This window comes from Balaenoptera borealis, assembly GCF_965194805.1.
Source record: "Balaenoptera borealis genome assembly, chromosome: 1".
Taxonomy (NCBI): domain Eukaryota; kingdom Metazoa; phylum Chordata; class Mammalia; order Artiodactyla; family Balaenopteridae; genus Balaenoptera; species Balaenoptera borealis.
Genome location: NC_138860.1, coordinates 26,574,111 through 26,594,883, shown reverse-complemented (window position 1 = coordinate 26,594,883; position 20,773 = coordinate 26,574,111). Strand labels below are relative to the sequence as shown.

The window sequence follows — 20,773 nt, the reverse complement described above, 5'->3', positions numbered from 1 at the left end:
CGAACCCCCCTTTCATGCTCAGGCCGTCTGAGTTGGGTTTCTGTGACCTGTAACAAAAAGAATCTTGATAGATCCACGTAGTAGGAAGGCAGGGGGTAGCTGGAAAGACCACTCAGCCCGCCGTAGTGCAGTAACAATTCAGACCTTTATAACCGAGCAAACCTGGGTTCAAGCTGACTCAACTGCTCTTTTGGTAAATTACAACCAAAATAAAATAAATAAGCCTACGGTTTGAACCCCCAGCTCTGCCACATACTTCTCATCCTCAGTCCCCTCCCATGGAGGACAGGACAGGCTAACTCCCTCCTCACTGTGCTGGGAAGATTAGAAGGACAAGCGAGCTGCCTGGCCCACAGGAGGCTCTTAATAAATAATAGCAATTACTTTTCAGTTGAGGAAAGCTGAAAGGTAGAGGAGAGCTCTGACAGTCCTTTCACCCATTCCTCTCAAAAGATGATGCTGAAATAGCGGACAGATGCTTCTGCAGTGGCTGAACCTGATTTATCTTACTTTGGGAGGATATTACGGTGATAGTCCCCATTACAAGTGAGAGCAGATTTGTTCCTCTTTAATTCTGAAGGGCAGCGTGATAGCGTGATTGGTGTTCTTTGCGCGGGAAGAGCCATTTCCAGCAGCCTTGCATTCTTTGCAGAGTGAGCACTGTCTCCACTCCCCTCGCTGCTCCCAGGGCCCCGCCCTCTGCCCTGGTCAAGGCCGCAGCCCGCTGCCCTCTTGCACTCCAGTTTCCTAGTCCCTGGTGGGGCCACTTCCCTTGAACATATTACACATTTTTTCCAGCCAGTGTGCTCTCATGAGCTCAAGAGCTTTGTGCTATCTGGGCCGAAGGACATTTTTTCGAGCTCAAAATAACTTGGCTCTCGCAAAAACTGGGACCTATCATTTTCGGGACCATTTATTCCCCACCCTTCATTTCTTTGAAGGACCTCTTACTGTTCCTTACAAGTGCTACCACCATTCTCTATAAGTGATCAAAAGCATGAGGCTTGATAAATCAGCTTTACTTGTGCAATTTAATTGAAGGTCCATTCATCTATCCTTGGAGAAGTTCTGAAAACCCAGTATGGACTTCACTGAAAATACACAAATAGCATGTGACCAAAAAAAATTTTTTTAATTACAAAACATGTATTTACATGAAATTGAAGTTGGTTTTAATCGATTCTTTTTGAGCCTTTCAAAGTTATGTCCATCATTCCCCATTTCTCAGGCCTGCCTGATTTTCTGTTGGCTCCCTACAGGGGAAAATGGGATATTTTTTTCTCTACTTTCTCTTCCAAGAGCTGAGAAAAAGGAAAAGAGAGAGCAGCTGTGTAGTTTCAGGGGCAGCCAAGCAAGAGATTGATTCAACAGGAGAAATTTAATGCATCCCAAAAGATTCCCTAGGATTTGATATCCTGCTGCTTAGGGTACAATCTATTGTAATAAGAAACTGAAGATTTTCTGTCAGGAAAGTCAAAGTACTCAGTGATGGCTTGTGAAAGTTTAAAAAAAAAAAGTGAAACGCAATAGGAAATGTTTTTATTCTGGAAATGCTTTCTTAAATAGGAAGACAGAAGACCATTTCTCAGAGAATATACATGGGTGAACACAGAAGATGAAATGCTTTCCTGTGCAGGTACCTAATCCCAGGGTGGAGTGCGGCTTTCATCTTGCTCCCCAGGGAGGCTGTTTACCGGGAATCAGACAAATGCAACAGACAAGAAGTATGTCCTGTGCCCCGACCTAGCCTGGGGTGTCTAGAGTCGAGGTAAGTGTGGGGATGGATGACGCTGGCCCGCGGCTGTGGGATTTTCTTGTCTGAGAGGAGGAATGTGGCTCTGGGCAATGTGCTGATCTAGCAATCCTAGCACAGGGGGAGTGGGCGGAATAAAGTTCAGCAGAGGATTTCAACACTATGATCCAGGATAAAGCAGAAGGTGGGGTCTCTGAACGATGGTCAGGTGGTGGCCCTCCGGTAGCCAGGAAAGACAAACATACAGAGCTGTGTGGCCAGGAGACAGCAGGAAGCATGGGTTTCACACGTGTCCTGCTGTGCACAGCATGTTGGGGGCAACGTGTGGGTCACCTTCCCCTCCCCAGCAGGGGCTGTACATATACCAGCAGTGCCCAGTCATCTGTGCCGCCCTTAAGTCAGGTGGGAAGACCCAGGTTGGATTAAGGCTTGGTCTGTGAAGCTGTCACCTAGGCCTGTCTGCTGTCACCGGGAGCTCTGTCAGAATCTGCAGCTCTTGTTCAAGGGCCAGAGGCCTGGGGTGGTGGCAATGGGCAGAGGAGCTGCGGCATCCAGGAGAATGGGTGGGCTCGTGGCCGCCCCTCCCCTCTTTCAGAGGGGCTGGAGGGTCAGAGCCTCATGCCAGTTCCATGCACAGACTACCCTTTATTTCTCTTTCGGAACTAAAGCCACAAAGCTGGGTCATTCTCTCGCAACTAGTGGGGTCAGGGCTGGAACCACCCAGCACAATGGTCAATAAATGTCTTTACCCAAACACACAGGTGGCATCTCCAGCAAGATGGTTAGAGCGAAAGGGAAGTTAGGGTGTTTTTAGAGGAGTGGACCACTGAAGGCAAGATGTTTTCATTTCTCTGCTGCCCCAAGTAAAGTGCAGTCAGAGAAATCACTCATCCTGCTCTTCTTTATTCTCCTACCAAAAGCCTCACACTAGCTCTAGGTTATCTGGACCTGGAAACGCGAGTAACTAGGAATGAGCTCAAGTCAGTAGTTTAATAAACACACGTGCACCTGAACTGCGGCATCTCATCATCTGCACTGTTCTCGCCTCCTTCCTCTTCCTCTTTTCTCTCCTTCGCCTTCTTTTTCCTTTTGCTGTATTTCTAGATTCTGAATTAAAAGCGCCCTTTGGAATTAAACGAAGGGGCTGATATTAAACAGGTTAAATTAAGAGTGCTTGGGCCTCGATGGGCCCCTACCCCATCTGCCAGGCGGGTGGTCACTGCCCCAGGGTCAAGACAAGGGGCCGTGGCTAAGAAATAACCTCACAGAACTGGCAGCAAAGAAAGAGAGGCCCCGATTAGAGGTATCAGGTAACTCGGTATTTTACACAAACATGCACACAGAGCGCAAACTCTCATATAGGGGTTTGGCCACCAAAGATACTTTAATTGAAAATTACAGTGTGGAAAAAAAATGATTAAGTGGCTAAGGGATTACTGTCCACATCAGTAAGCAGAGAATAAAACATCTGTTCATTCACTGGGTGAAATAATTCTGTAAACCTCACCATGGAAGACAGATTGCAAACAAGGTGCATGAACAGAAGGCTGGGTGAAGCTCCGATTCTCAGGTCCCCTCCTGGCTGGAGACCCAGCTCTGCTTTACCTCTGGGGTCCTCCTCTGTGAGTCTGGCTGAGGAAATGTCCTACAGCTGATACCCCCAGCCAAGACCCTGCCCTCTAGGAATGAGCTTCACTGACAGGTATACGGACACAAGCATTCTCCTGGAGCAGCCCAACAAGGTCTGTGACACGGAGAGATGAGGCAACAGTAGAGCAGGCCCAGGTAAGTGCCGAGTGAGTGAGTGACTGCGCCCCGGGTAACGTGCACCCACGTGCTCTGCTGGCTCTTGGACTAGACAGAGACCCACAGAAGATCAATTGTAAACGTCTTCAGAAGAAAAGCCAGCTTGAAAACAGTCGTAGAAGGTACTGCTGTGATGAAACCTTACATTTCATCAACTTATCTGCTAAAGCTTCTGAGGGAAAAGTCAAAAAATTACTGGCAAAATCAAAACGGATACGGCTGCTATGTGATAACTGGCAATCTCTGAGTTACAAACACTTACTTGTAACTACGTCATGTACACAAACCACCAGCTGCATTTTACTGCCATTCTTCCCACCATTTTTTTTTCTGACAACAAAGCACAGAAAACGATGAGATAAAATCTTACTCTTTCACGATTTCTTCCCCTTGAGAAGGACTTCATACCCCTTGCGCACTCACGCGTAAGACCCATCGTCATTCCTGTTCTTCTGCTTCTTTCCAGGTAACTTACAAAATGTCATTCCCAGCACTATTTTTGGATAAGTAAATCAATACAAGCAAACCTCACTCTACAAGAACAGACTTTGATCAGGAAAAGGCCCTTATATATTATGAAATGAATTTAAATCAGATATAATCAATATCATGCTATCCATTCTTAATTCTTTTGAGAAAAGAGGAACATTTTGGGGGACACAATTTGGTAACAGTTATCTACAGTGAAAATGTACATAACTTTTGATGCAGCAAGTTAGCATTTAGGAATTTATCATATGGATTCACCCTATGGCTTCAGTCACATCAGAACAAAAGGATGCAAGTACGTGGCCATTAATCATAGTATTGTTTGACGTGGTAAACATACATGGAGACCAGAGGGACTGATGGACAAATTACGGTACATTCATGAGATGATATACTAGGTATCTGTTAAAAAGAATGAGGTAGACATGCAGGAGTCGATCTGCACAGATGCCCACACTTTGTAGTAAAGTGAAAAAAGCAAGTTATGGAACATGAGACAGAGAGCGACCCTATTTTTTCCTTCTCTCTCCCACTAAGGAGAATTCTTGGCTTCTCCATCCCTTTTCTCCTTGTCACCTTTCCTTACCCACCCACCGCGCCAGTAGGCATATTTAATAGATCAGGATTGGGACCAAGTCTCTCCCCAAGAAAGACAAGAAGAAGACAGAAAGTGAGGAAAGGAGGGAAAAGTGGGGCTTTGGAATATATTCAGACGAGTGCCTCACACATGGAAAAGTTCAGAAAGAAACTTACCATGGCTACCTAAACTTACCATCTTTAGGGAGTGGGACACGAGTGTGAAAGATGAGGATGATTTTTACCTTTCCGTCATTTTGAAAATGTCCTTTCCTAGGAGTATGTATTATTCTTACAACAAAAATTACCAGAACGTGTGAATATATTGAAATGGACTTGAGGTCACGGGGAGGGGGAAGGGTAAGCTGGGATGAAGGGAGAGAGTGGCATGGACATATATGCACTACCAAACATAAAACAGACAGCAGGTGGGAAGCAGCCGCATAGCACAGGGAGATCAGCTCGGTGCTTTGTGACCACCTAGAGGGGTGGGATAAGGAGGGTGGGAGGGAGAAGCAAGAGGGAGGAGGTATGTGGATATATGTATACGTATAGCTGATTCACTTTGTTATAAAGCAGAAACTAACACACCATTGTAAAGCAAGTATACTCCAATAAAGATGTTAGAAAAAAATTAACAGAACGTGTGAATATATTGAAAGTCCTCCTTGAAGCCTTAAGAAGCCTCTGTACCTCCGTATCAGCCTCTGGTTCCTAAAGAAAATCAACTTTAATTTGTATTCAACATAATTTAAATCTTAGTTTTCAAAACTATGTTCAGTTTTGTTTTTGTATTTCTTTCTCCTTTTTTTAAAAAAAAACGTATGGCCTACATTGATCATGCCGAGCAGACTTTGACGGGCTAGTCCAGGGGACCTCAGCGTGATCTGTCACACCTTCTTCAGTAAGAAAATGCTTTCCAAGTTCTAAATTACCAACTGGCAAACTAACTTTTGGAACCTAATTTGTCTTACAGCTGAGGTTTGACTGACTTGTATTTTTAAGTAAAATTTGGGAAATACCTTTACTTAATGTTGGTAGTGCTAACAGACAGATGACTGCATATATAATCACAGATACACACATAAATACTCTCAGGAGAAGTATTATGAGCTAATACTAAAGATTACACATTTTGTTGTATGTGAATTAATTCCAAATTGCTTTATGAAACATAAAGAACTTAATATTTTATGTTGCACCATAAAAGGAACTTCTATTGAGTAAAAATAAATGATGGAGTGACAAGAAGGGAGCTGAGGGCAACGTGGTGATTTGGATAAAAATGGAATAATGGACACCTTCCCCTCTAAGGTCAGCAGTTAAGATTTAGCCAAGGTCAGCAGTGACAAAATCATCACTAGAGTCTTGACCTCAATCTAGTTGTTGAAAACAGTATATTAACACTGTAAAACTGTTACGGCAGATGGCAATCCAGTCACCTCTCGGTAACACGTGCCTAACTGCCCGTGTCCTTGGCTACAGGTGGACAACAAGCCCACCCGGAGCATTTGCCGGGAGACCGTGTAGATGGGGGAGGCCCACAGCGTGAGTTCCCTCGTGCACACCTGCGGGGTGAAAACCACTGCCCACCTCGGGATTCCTACCTCACGCTCTAAGACTGTTAAAGGGCTTGCAGGGCATCTGGCCCGTTAGTTCTTTATTTTCACTTTTGCCTGAGCTAAAGGGAAAAAAGGCCAAGTCTGTCGGCATCCACCCCTCTCATTTCTCTTAGCTCTGTTGGTCTGGATTACTGATAGCCCTTTCCTCTGCTGCAACTTTGAAAGCAAACAGTTCAGATCTCACTCGTTTGAAGTGGATCATTGCAGATTTGATTTCTTGAAATACAGAACACCACAGAGCAACTCCTTAATAAGCTCCAGGGAGGAGAAACGGAGGGAAGCTTGGAAATGTGTCACCCAGCGTAAGAACAGAGGGTAAATTTACAGAGAGATCGTGAGCTGCCCAACACCAGGGAAACATAACCAAAAGTATTCCAAACAACATGGAGTACATTCCGTGGACTTGGCCTCACTTACAAGAAAGGCCTCTTTGTTTGATTCAAGTTTAAGTCAGTGAAACTGCCAGTTAATTAAGGGGGTAAGAAAGTCCTTCAGAGAAGCCTTGGGGGCTATGGAGAGAAGAGGATTCAAAAGTACATGGAGAATGAGCTCCCTCAAAGGCATGCGGCTTTCTTAATGAAGCTGGGGGACCAACATATATTCCTGTGCCTGGGCGGCGGGCTCAGTGCACTTCCAGCCCCAGACGGCAGCGGGGCAAGCGGCCGCTGAGGGGGCCTGGAGGAAAGAGGATTTTCCGTCTTTGTCTCCTGGCCGGATTCCATCCGCTCACCCGGCAGCCTGTGGTTTGGCGTCCTGAGCCTGAGCCCTGAGTTCAGAGGGGTAACGCCAACTGTCCCCAACCTGCCTCTCATTGCAACACAGAGAACGAACGAAGCCTTATCTCTTTGTATTCAATTCATATTTTCTGAGAACCCACAAGATTCATCACACCTAACAGACATTTCACGCTCATGGGAAAGTCTACAGTCCCAGCCCTCAAGGCAATCTCTTATAAGTTTGATTAAAGCTGACTCACAGTCTGGATTCCGAAGCTGTTCAACCACAAGGCACTGGGAGAAACCACCTAGAGAAGTTCTGAAAAACACCCTCAGGGTCACCCTGGTGCCGTGGCTGGCCTATGGACTTCTGCCATGCACCTGGCTGGTGGGTCTATGCCATCTCTAGGCTCTTCTCTGTCTGCACCATGCTCCTGGCTTCCTGACCAAATGTATCATTTCCGGCTTCCTCCCTTTGCCCGGACTGACATCCCAGACCCTGGACTTGCTTCTGTTCTTATCGTGTTGATCCTGGTAACTTCCCAGCCCTGGTGTCTTCTGAGGCTCTTCCTCAAGTGGGGACAGACGGCGCCCTGGGCCCTGCCTCCCTCCCCTCCTTCCCTGAGGGCCACTCCCCTGCCTGTTGCCATGTTGCATAGGTCTAGACCTGGATCCTCCCTTTCCTCGGCCCCTTAGGGCTGACATCGTGTCTGCATGGTCTTCAGAGCTGGGAAACTCAGTATCTGCCTGGAATGGTGCCCCTCCTCCGCAGGGGCCTCCCCCAGCCTCCCCAGGTCCCAGATGCTTTCAGGGCACCTTCCCCGCAGTGAGTGACCTTGTTCTGTGCTGGAGGCGGCTATTGCAACCTCAGATGATGGTATATGCATCTCTGTGCCCTTTCTTCTGGACTGACCTATCTCATCTTCCAAACGTATGTTCTTAGCCCACTGCAAACCAGGGTCCCACACCCACCAGCACCAAATTCTCAGCACTAGACTTCAACACTGCGCTCCCTCCGAAAGCTCCCCTGAGTTACCAGAACCTCTAGGGGCAAAACACGCACTGGTCTGGAGGAGCTGAGGCCGGTCAAGAAACAATTCATTACCAGTAGTTCCTTCCCCTGACTCAATGACATGTTTGAGCAGCGCTGTCTCCCTGCTCTCCTGCTTGGGTCATAAGGTGATTATGAGGTCAAATGGTTCAAGTGAAGGCACCCCAGGAACCATAAAGCCCTGAGAAATGGAAGAAACCAGTACTGCTGTCAGCCAGGTGGAGGGTCCCACACCGGCGTCCTCACCTAGATCGGCAGGGCTAAGGCCACAGGCCGCAGCCCCCAGGCTACGTCTGTGCCGAGCCCCTCTCTGCTCCCCCAAACTCTGTACTTGCCTCTGCCATGGCGAGCGCTGCACCTTATTACAAGCACTAGCTCCACGTGAAGACAGCATTTCATCAGTCCCTGCACACCCACAGTGCCTGACACACGGAAGGAACTTCACAAATGAGGAATGAACGCATCAATGAACCAAGGTGTGGTTTTACACACTGACTGAGAAGCAGATGGAACACTCTTACAAAGCAGCAGCGATCAGGATGATGTCAGGCTCTCGCGAGCCTCTGCCCCAAGTAAAGACACTGTAGCCCTTACTTTAGCCCCTCCCCGGACTCACCTGTACGGCTCCATGGTCCGAATGCCGTAGAACAATGCCTCCTCCAGCAGCCCGAGGTTGATGCAGGCGTCCATGGCACAGTCGAGCACTTTCAGCTGGTAGATGTTGATATCGGGAAGCCGTTCAGCGTTGCTGCTTAGGATCGCCTGGCACATGGCCAGAACCTGTTCCCACTCTGTTATTAACCTTAGTTAAGGATTCATTGTCTTCATCAAGAAAAAACAAAAGTAAAATGAGATTCTCGAATAGGCTGAAGAGCTCCCAGGCACAGGAGGGAAGGAAGCGCCCATTATTTTGCACAGATGAGAGCTGCCTGAAAACACACTTGAGAAACAAAAACATGTAAGCGGTGTCTCAGAGAAGGAAATTCTGTTTACATCAACAAACCATCTTCCAACCAAGCTTGTGCTTTGAGGGATTAGATTTCCAGAGAACCATTCTTCCTTCCTATTCCTACATGTATTCTCTTTAAACCTAGCCATGAAATAAATGCAGCTGTTTATTAAATGAGCTAAAGAGTAAGTTAGTTCAGTTTAAAATTATTTACTCTGTTAGCTTCTGTTTCAAAAACGATCTGAAATTAAAGAAGCTTTAGAGAGACTCCTTTTAAAAAAGGAGGACCTCATTTTTGCTTCCGTGTCATCTGAACCTTGGGCATATAAGAAACCAAAAACACAACCCCAGGCACACGCTAGCGGAAACAACTTAAAGAAATCCATTTCCACTGGATCTCAAATTTAAGGTTTTTGATTATAAAACAAAAGTGATTCAAGTCTATACTTAACCAAATAAAGGTATTCTTATTTTAAACCCCCAAAGTAAAAGATAAATATTAAGAACATGTGGCTTATGTACATAAATTGCAGGCAGGGGGAAAGGATGCTTTAAAAAGGGTGGGGAGAAGACCCAATCTTCACTTCAGAGCCACTGTGACTTTCCGATTAACCGTGAGTCCATAACTTACTCTCATGGAGCCCAGTGTGACCTCACTTTTTAAAACTGAGGAGGCAGTCAGACGACTGAGGACGTGGTGTATGCAGCACACCTCGAGTCCTGCAGGTGAACTCCCTCAGAAGCACAGCTGCAGGTGAGAGAGAAGACAGGCCCCAGGGACCTGACACAGTTTCTTCCCTTTGATGCTGTGTTAGGCACGGCCGAGGCCAAGGAGGACGCTAGGTTGGGACTGCCCAGCTCCCGCTCCTCCCTCACCTGCAACCTGTGTAGCTCCGACTTCATCTGCTTCCATAGGCTGGAATTCCACAGGGTGCAAGGTTTGCAGATTTACAGAAATGGCACAGCGTTTGACCGCAGAAGAAGCTGGATTTAAGATATACAGATTGCCAACAAACACATGAAAGGATGCTCAACATCACTAATCATTAGAGAAATGCAAATCAAAACTACAATGAGGTGTCATCTCACACCGGTCAGAATGGCCATGATCAAAAAATCTAGAAACAATAAATGCTGGAGAGGGTGTGGAGAAAAGGGGACCCTCTTGCACTGTTGGTGGGAATGTAAATTGTTACAGCCACTATGGAGAACAGTATGGAGGTTCCTTAGAAAACTAAAAATAGAACTACCATACGACCCAGCAATCCCGCTACTGGGCATATACCCTGGGCAAACCATAATTCAAAAAGAGTCATGTACCACAATGTTCATTGCAGCTCTATTTACAATAGCCAGGACATGGAAGCAAACTAAGTGTCCATCAACAGATGAATGGATAAAGAAGATGTGGCACATATATACAATGGAATATGTCGCTGTAAGAATTAAATAAGATACTGTATGTAAAGTTTTTAAAAAACGCTTCACGTGTTCTCTCCTGAGCCAGGCAGAATTGTGTACCTGGGACACAGTGGGAGAACATTTAGTGTCTTGCACAAGATCATACTGCACAAATATCAGTGCCTTCCTCCTCCTTTTACTGTGCCATGACCTCCAAGCGTGACCAGCTTAAGGAAGATGGGTCAGTGGAGTAAGGTTGATGGCATTTCCCCGCCATACACCCACACCCTGCCCGACTCTCACACAGTCCAGGGCTCTCCGCCCCGCCTCCAGCTCAAAAACTCTTCCTCTGGTCCTAACACAGCATCCCCCATCCTGGACAGACGGCCCACCTGTCCTTTGCCCTCTCTCCGGCAAAATCTACCTTTTCCACCATTCAGACTCTCAGGGCACTGCTTTCCAACACATCAGTGAACACTTTTGATAAACCAATCAAGCCACTTGCGTGAGTGGGAGCTCCTATCTTTATTAACCCTCACAGGAAATATATTTTTCTTTCAGCGGGGGCCTCTGGTGTCATAATACCTTACCCCACAGGCCTGACTTCCTGGTTAGAACTTCAGGCCCCCTAACACATGGCTGAGGGCCTTTCTGTACATAACACTCTGTAATTTTAGGACGAGTCCTGTCTCTGAGGAGTTGCCTCTGGTCTCAGAAGAGGCACATTTATTGAAGAAAAGTGACTTGATGACTTTCTGTTGTACTCACCTGACGTGCATGTTTAAAGTTTGCTGCATGTGGCCCCCAGAGGCTGGGGGAAGCAGTATCTTAGGCAACGCACTGGTTTCGTAACAGACTGCCACGCTAACCTCTGTGGCTTTTCATCCTAGGATTAGATATTTGATGGATTGTCAGGAGGAATGCCTGTCTCTTACACAATGCCAGACATTTCTGTGGCAAGACTTTGACTCTATTTTAACATCATGTTGCATGACCTCCATAATTATTTTCCTGTTCATTTATATATGCTCCAACTCATTTTAAAGAGGTTTGAGGTGACAAGCCTTAGAAGTAAAAACCAGATGCAGCCGCTGACAGGAATACATCTACTTTATCCCCCAGCAAGCTGGGAGGGACCACATGACAACTTCCCTTCGAAACACTGGCAACAGTCACCTGGCAAACAAGGTAAACCTTTCCTGTAAAACCCCTCAGTGAGCAAAAAAATGGAATAATTTTAACTAAGAGGCTTTTCTCCCAAGCTAATGCTGACCTGTATTTGCTCATAAATTTAGCCCCTGGCATTTTCTGGGTGTTTACCACAGGTCACTCTGCTCCGGTGAGGGGAGCAGGGCAGACAACCCACCCAAAGAGAACAGACTATCGATGACAGAACAGGCACCTTTCTGCACACTTTTCCATGACCATAAGACGATTGGGGGAAAAGAGAAAGGGGAACACAGTGAATCCACCTGGGAGTTAATCAACTCCTTGAGACTCAAAGACTGACAGACCACGGGCTCTTACAATCCTCCAGTGCTTACTGGGAGTGAGTCCTCCCGAGGTCCCCTCACTATTTACGCCAAGAAAATGTATTGTGAAGCAACTCCCATTGCCATTGCAGTCATGGTTGACTACAGTCATTAAATTATAAGGATTCCAAGTTATACTTTTTAGAGATGTAGGTTACGGGAGGAAGGGAATCCAGAAATTTGTTACCTTGTACATATAACGAGAGTACTACTTACTGTCCCACTAATCCTGCCTATAAATTTGGATTATCATCTAATGGTGGAGTGGAATTCATGCTGACCTTACCATATCTTCCTTAGCCATTACTGAAATTGTTGGCTGGGGTCAGGGATGCAACCTGTGACCACGGAACAGAATGAAGCTCTTTGGCTCGTGGAGAGGTCAAACCCTGGACATGGATTCATTAATACCAGGCTCCAACCGGTAAGGAAGCAATCCCACAAAACAACTCAATCCACAGGTAAAAGGATACTCCAATGTGCCTTCAGTTCTTCGATTTTTTTCAGGGATTCTTGAACTTCCTTCCATATTTGTTCATCACCAGTTAGCATATCAGCATCCTGTTCGGGCCAAATTAAAAGAAAAGAGGAAGACAAATTCCTCAATTAAAAAATGGGCAAAGGATCTGAATAGATATTTCTCCAGAGAAGATATACAGATGGCCAATAAACACATGAAAAGATGCTCAATATTATTAGCCATCAGGGAAATGCAAATCAAAACCACAAGGAGATATCATTTCATAACTAGGATGGTTATAATAAAAAAGATAATAACAAATGTTGGTAAGGTTGTGGAAAAATTGGAACCCTCATGCATTACTGGTAGGAATGTAAAATGGTGTAGCCACTTTGGAAAACAGTTTGGCAGTTATTCTAAAAGTTAAACACAGAGTTACTATACAACAATTCCACTCCATAGATGCATATGCAATAAAAATGAGAATATATGTTCACATAAAAACTTGTGCATAAATGTTCACAGCAGCATTATTCATAATAGCAAATAAAGTAGAAACAACCCAAATGTCCATCAACCAATGAATGGATAAACAAAATGTGGTATAGCCATACAATGGAATATTAGTTGACAATAAAAAGAAATCAAGTACTGGGCTTCCCTGGTGGCACAGTGGTTAAGAATCCGCCTGCCAATGCAGGGGACAAGGGTTCAAGCCCTGGTCCGGGAACTTCCCACATGCCGCGGAGCAACGAAGCCCATGCACCACAACTACTGAGCCTGCACTCTAGAGCCCGCGAGCCACAACTACGGAAGCCCGCATGCCTAGAGCCTGTGCTCCGCAACAAGAGAAGTCAACGCAATGAGAAGCCCACACACCGCAACGAAGAGTAGCCTCTGCTCGCCGCAGCTAGAGAAAGTACGCACGCAGCAAGGAAGACCCAACCCAGCCAAAAATAAATAAAAAAAAAAAAAAAAAAAGAAATGAAGTACTAATACATGCTACAACATGGATGAACCTTAAAAAACATCATGCTTAGTGAAAGAAGCCAGTCACAAAGGACCACATATTGTATGATTCCACCCATATGAAATGCTCAGAATAGATAAATCCATAGAGACAAGAAAGTAGATTAGTAAATGGCTAGGGCAGGGGGTGGTGGATAGGGAGAACGGGGTGGGTGACTACTAATGAGTTTTTTGGGGGTGATGAAAATATTCTAAAATCAATCATGTTGATGGTTCCATAACTCTTTGAATACATGAAAAGCTATCGAATTGTACACTTTAACTGATTGAATTGTACCATATGTGAATTATATCTCAATAAAGCTTACATATATACATATATGTATGTATGTATTTATCAGGAAGGGGAACAGAGGCAAGAGGAAGAATCATTTGTCAGGAGATCCATGGATAACACTTTTTTTCTTCTTCAAATAAATTTATTTATTTATTTATTTATTTATGGCTGCATCAGGTCTTCGTTGCTGTATGCGGGCTTTCTCTAGTTGCAGCCAGTGGGGGCTACTCTTCGTTGCGGGGCACGGGCTTCTCATTGCAGTGGTTTCTCCTGTTGCAGAGCACAGGCTCTAGGTGCATGGGCTTTAGTAGTTGTGGCACGCAGGCTCAGTAGTTGTGGCTCATGGGCTTAGTGACCCCATGGCATGTGGGATCTTCCTGGACCAGGGCTCGAACCCGTGTCCCCTGCATTGGCAGGCGGATTCTTAACCACTGAGCCCCCAGGGAAGTCCCTACACTTCAATCAAATATTGAGTTATCAATCAAAATGAAGTTAGGTAAAAGATGAGCATAGCTACACCCATGTGAACCAATGTTGACTTCTGCAAACACTAAAAAAAAAAAAATTTAAAAAGCAATTCAAAATGAAGGTAGGAGTTACCATTTATTCATTGTCTGTCCTCCTATTGAGTCCTCTATTTTTCCTGTATGTCCACATTTCAAGAGCTCAGTAGCCACGTGTGGCTGTGGCTACCATATTGGGCAGCACAGACAGAGAACAGTTCTATCATCACAGAAAGTTCTACTGGATGGCGCTGCTTTAAAGAGGCTAACCAAAGGGTAAGAAATTCTCATCAGACTCTACTCAAAACCAGGTGTTCCATATCCACTAGATTCTCAGTGGATGTCAGGGAGAAGAACCATTCTAGAAAGTGATATCAAATCATGGCCACTGTGGGGTGATGGTAAAGGTGAGGGAGGGAAGACTTTTTCAAACTATTAGCTCCCTGGAGATTCTTACATGCCTACTAGGGGAGGTTTATAGAATGACCCCTGTGAGAACCACTGCCAGAGTAAGCCTATGTTACTGTTGGGAAGATACATGTCACTCAAGTGTGCCAGGGCAGAAAAAAACGAGGGCCACCAAGTACCACAGAAAAGAGATCTCAAGAATGGGAGAGGCAGTGGGTGTGTGTAGGAGGAAATGTGTGCATTTGTGTGAGTGTGTCTGTGTGACAGGGCTTTATGAGTCTCTGTGTACATGTGTTGTACATATGTGTAATATAATAGGGTGGTTTTTAAAAAGACACCATAAGTGGGCCCTACTTCTTTTAGGAAATTCTAAGTAAGAACCTAGTGTTTTTTGTGTGTAAGAGGGAAATAAAAATCAATTGCTTTTAAAAGGTTAAACATCAATCTCCCTCTAAATACCTGCTCTAAGTCCGTCTCCATCTCCTGAAGCCACAGTTCCACTATAACACAAAAGCCTTTAGTAACTTCCTAGTGCCTCCCCGTTGAAGCCCCCATATTAAATCTTGACAACCATTCGACAGAGAAATTAAAACCTTTACAGACAAGCAAAAGTTAAGAGAATTCAGCACCACCAAACTCGCATTACAACAAATGCTAAAGGAACTTCTCCAGGCAGGAAACACAAGAGAAGGAAAAGTCCTACAAAAACAAACCCAAAACAATTGAGAAAATGGTAATAGGAACATACATATCGATAATTATCTTCAATGTAAATGGATTAAATGCTCTCACCAAAAGACATAGGCTGGCTGAATGGATACAAAAACAAGACCCATATATATGCTGTCTACAAGAGACCGACTTCAGACCTAGGGACACGTACAGACTGAAAGTGAGGGGACGAAAAAAGATATTCCATGCAAATGGAAACCAAAAGGAAACTGGAGCAGCAATTCTCATATCAAACAAAATAGACTTTAAATAAAGACTATTACAAGAGACAAAGAAGGACACTACATAATGATCAAGGGATCAATCCAAGAAGAAGAGATAACAATTGTAAATAGTTACACACCCAACACAGGAGCACCTCAATACATAAGGCAAATGCTAACAGCCATAAAAGGGGAAATCGACAGGAACACAATTACAGTAGGGGAATTTAACACCGCACTTTCACCAATGGACAGATCATCCAAATGAAGATAAAAAAGGAAACACACGCTTTAAATGACACATTAGACAAGATGGACTTAACTGACATTTATAGGACATTCCATCCAAAAAACAACAGAATACACTTTCTTCCCAAGTGCTCATGGAACATTCTCCAGGATAGATCATATCTTGGGGCACAAACCAAGCATCGGTAAACTTAAGAAAACTGAAATCATATCAAGTATCTTTTCCAACCACAACGCTATGAGACTAGATGTCAATTACAGGAAAAAAACTGAAAAAAACACAAACACATGGAGGCTAAACAATACATTACTAAACAACCAAGAAATCACTGAAGAAATCAAAGAGGAAATTAAAAAATACCTAGAAACAAAAGACAATGAAAACATGATGACCCAAAACCTATGGGATGCAGCAAAAACAGTTCTAAGAGGGAAGTTTATAGCAGTACAATCCTACCTCAAGAAACAAGAAATATCTCAAATAAACAACCTAATCTTACACCTAAAGCAACTAGAGAAAGAAGAACAAAAAAACCCCAAAGTTAGCAGAAGGAAAGAAATCATAAAGATCAGATCAGAAATAAATGAAAAAGAAATGAAGGAAACAAGAGCAAAGATCAATAAACTAAAAGCTGGTTCTTTGAGAAGATAAACAAAATTGATAAACCATTAGCCAGACTCATCACAAAAAAAAGGGAGAAAACTCAAATCAACAGAATTAGAAGTGAAAAAGGAGAAGTAACAACTGACACTGCACAAATACAAAGGATCATGAGAGATTACTACAAGCAACTCTATGCCAATAAAATGGACAACCTGGAAGAAATGGACAAATTCTTAGAAAGGCACAACCTTCCAAGACTGAACCAGGAAGAAATAGAAAATATAAACAGACCAATCACAAGCACTGAAATTGAAACTGTGATTAAAAACCTTCCAACAAACAAAAGCCCAGGACCAGATGGCTTCACAGGCGAATTCGATCAAACATTTAGAGAAGAGCTACCACCTATCCTTCTCAAACTCTTCCAAAATATAGCAGAGGGAGGAACACTCCCAAACTCATTCTACAAGGCCACCATCACCCTGATACCAAAACGAGACAGAGATGTCACAAAAAAAGAAAACTACAGGCCAATATCACTGATGAACACAGATGCAAAAATCCTCAGAAAAATACTAGCAAACAGAATACAACAGCACATTAAAAGGATCATACACCATGATCAAGTGGGGTTTACCCCAGGAATGCATGGATTCTTCAATATATGCAAATCAATCAATGTGATACACTATATTAACAAATTGAAGAAGAAAAACCGTATGATCATCTCAATAGATGCAGAAAAAGCTTTCGACAAAATTCAACACCCATTTATGATAAAAATCCTCCAGAAAGTAGGCATAGAGGGAACTTTCCTCAACATAATAAAGACCATATATGACAAACCCACAGCCAACATCATCCTCAATGGTGAAAAACTGAAACCATTTCCACTAAGATCAGGAACAAGACAAGTTTGCCCACTCTTACCACTATTATTCAACATTATTTTGGAAGTTTTAGCCACAGCAATCAGAGAAGAAAAAGAAATAAAAGGAATCCAAATCGGAAAAGAAGAAGTAAAACTGTCACTGTTTGCAGATGACATGATACTATACGTAGAGAATCCTAAAGATGCAACCAGAAAACCACTAGAGCTAGTCAATGAACTTGGTAAAGTAGCAGGATATAAAATTAATGGACAGAAACCTCTTGCATTCCTATACACTAACAATGAAAAATCTGATAGAGAAATTAAGGAAACACTCCCATTTACCATTGCAGCAAAAAGAATAAAATACCTAGGAATAAACCTACCTAAGGAGACAAAAGACCTGTATGCAGAAAACTATAAGACAGTGATGAAAGAAATTAAAGATGATACAAACAGATGGAAAGATATACCATGTTCTTGGATTTCACAATCAACATTGTGAAAATGACTATACTACCCAAAGCAATCTACAGATTCAATGTAATCCCTGTCAAACTACCAATGGCATTTTTCACAGAACTAGAACAAAAAATTCCACAATTTGTATGGAAACACAAAAGACCCCGAATAGCCAAAGCAATCTTGAGAAAGAAAAATGGAGCTGGAGGAATTAGGCTCCCTGACTTCAGACTATACTACAAAGCTACAGTCATCAAGACAGTATGGTACTGGCACAAAAACAGAAATATAGATCAAGGGAACAAGACAGGAAGCCCAGAGATAAACTCACGCACATATGGTCACCTTATCTTTGATAAAGGAGGCAAGAATATACAATGGAGAAAAGACAGCCTCTTCAATAAGTGGTGCTGGGAAAACCGGACAGCTACATGTAAAAGAATGAAATTAGAACACTTCCTAACCCCATGCACAAAAATAAACTCCAAATGGATTACAGACCTAAATGTAAGGCCAGACACTTTAAAACTCTTAGAGGAAGACAGCGGCTGAACATTCTATGACATAAACACAGCAAGATCCTTTTTGACCCACCTCCTAGAGTAATGAAAATAAAAACGAAAGTAAACAAATGGGACCTAATTAAACTTAAAAGCTTTTGCACAGCAAAGGAAACTACAAACAAGAAGAAAAGACAGTGGGAGAAAATATTTGCAAACGAAGCAACTGACAAAGGATTAATCTCCAAAATATACAAGCAGCTCATGCAGCTCAATATCAAAAAAAACAAACGACCCAATCCAAAAATGGGCAGAAGACCTAAACAGACATTTCTTCAAGGAAGATATACAGATTGCTAACAAACACATGAAAGGATGCTCAACATCACTAATCATCAGAGAAATGCAAATCAAAACTACAATGAGGTATCACCTCACACAAGTCAGAATGGCCATCATCAAAAAATCTAGAAACCATAAATGCTGGAGAGGGTGTGGAGGAAAGGGAACCCTCTTGCACTGTTGGTGGGAATGTAAATTGATACAGCCACCATGGAGAACAGTATGGAGGTTCCTTAAGAAACTAAAAATAGAACTACCATAAGACCCAGCAATCCCACTACTGGGCATATACCCTGAGAAAACCACAATTCAAAAAGAGACATGTACCACAATGTTCATTGCAGCACTACTTACAATAGCTAGGACACGGAAGCAACCTAAGTGTCCATCAACAGATGAATGGATAATGAAGATGTGGCACATATATACAATGGAATAGTACTCAGCCATAAAAAATAACGAAACTGAGTTACTTGTAGTGAGGTGGATGGACCTAGAGTCTGTCATACCGAGTCAAGTCAGAAAAAGAAAAACAAATACTGTATGCTAACACACATATATGGAATCTAAAACAAAAAAATGGTTCTGATGAACCTAGGGGCAGGACAGGAATAAAGATGCAGATGTAGAGAACGGATTTGAGGTCACGGGGAGGGGGAAGGGTAAGCCGGGATGAAGTGAAAGAGTGGCACTGACATATATACACTACCAAACGTAAAACAGACAGCTAGTGGGAAGCAGCCGCATAGCACAGGGAGATCAGCTCGGTGCTTTGCGACCACCTAGAGGGGTGGGATAGGGAGGGTGGGAGGGAGATGCAAGAGGGAGGGGATATGGGGATATATGTATACGTATAGCTGATTCACTTTGTTATACAGCAGAAACTAACACACTATTGTAAAGCAATTATACTTCAATAAAGATGTAAAAAAAAAAATCTTGACATCCATGGCCATTCTTGATTAAATTTTTCTGTTTTATATTTCACTACTGGCAGCTCAAATCTTAGGCTCTAGGCAAAATGTCTCACTTGTTAGACTCTGTGGTAGGCAGACACATGCATCCCCAAAGACGTCCACGTCCTGATCCCCAGAACCTGTGAATATGTTAGCGTACATGGCAAAGGGGAATTAAGTTGCAAGTGGGATTCAGACTGTTGGTCAGCTGACCTTAAAATTAAGAGACTGTCCTGGACTACCTAGGTGGGCCCAGTGGAATCACAAGGGTCCTTAAAAGTGGAAGGAGGCAGAAGAGAATGTCAGAGCAATGTGATGTGAGGAGGACTTAACCTGCCTTTGCTGGCCTTGAAGACAGAGGAAGGGACCCACAGAGCCAAGAGTACAGGCAGCCTGCAGAAGCTGGAAAAGGCAGGGAAACGGATTCTCTCTTGGAGCCTCCAGAAAGAATGTAGCCCTGCCAAGACTTTGATATTAGCCCAGTGAGGCCTGTGTGAGGCTTCTGACCTCCAGCACTGTAGATAATAAGTTTGTGTTAAGTCACTAATTTTATGATAATTGTTACAGCTGCCGTAGGAAACTAATACAGTCCCTAACATGCTTCTGCTCTTCTGGCCACTGGGACTTGGTACATGCCCCTCCTGGTACCTGAGGGTAATTAATTCCATCACTCATCTATTCAATTAAAATTTACTGGGTGCCAACTGGGCATTGTTCTAGGCACTGAGGATAGAGCAGTGAAGACATCAGACAGTCACAGCGTTTACGCTGAAGAGGGAGAAGGAGCATGGGATGACAGAAAACACACACACACAAATTATATTTGTCAGAGGGAAAAACAAATAAACAGGGAAGAGCGATGGGGGGTACTAGTCCCAGGGAGTTTAGCGTGATCGGGGAAGGCATCGCTGAGAAGATGACTTATGAGTAAAGGAGGAGGTGAAGGAGCAGAGGTAAGAGTTCTAGGAACAGGGAACAGCCAGTCTTGAGGTGCAGAGGCAGGAGCAGGGCTGAATGTTCCAGGAACAGCAAGGAGGCTGGTGTGGATAGAGTTCCTGGGCTGTCGTTTGAGTGCATGTCATATTGTCCCCATTCCAACAGTAATATAGGTCTTATTCTTCTTTGATCCTACCTCTCCCAAACACCTACCACAGAACCATGTATGTAACAAAAGCTCAGTTAAGTGTCTGTAGAATGGATTTGGAAGAAGAAAACTAACATTTATTTGATAATGATCTGGATGACTCTTGTACGTATTTCAATTATTCCTCACAACATCCTT

General features: G+C 43.7%; 1 protein-coding gene across 1 annotated transcript in view; it reads right to left on the bottom strand.

Moving 5' to 3' along the window:
• The window catches only part of SMYD3 (SET and MYND domain containing 3), a 714,015-nt gene that overhangs the window by 105,798 nt on the left and 587,444 nt on the right, over nucleotides 1-20,773 (bottom strand). The window contains exons 9-10 of the mRNA XM_082341269.1: nucleotides 12,369-12,456; nucleotides 8,630-8,804 (exon numbers count right to left, since the gene is read on the bottom strand). Coding sequence (XP_082197395.1) covers nucleotides 8,630-8,804; nucleotides 12,369-12,456 — 263 coding nt within the window. The remainder of the gene's footprint in view (nucleotides 1-8,629; nucleotides 8,805-12,368; nucleotides 12,457-20,773) is intronic.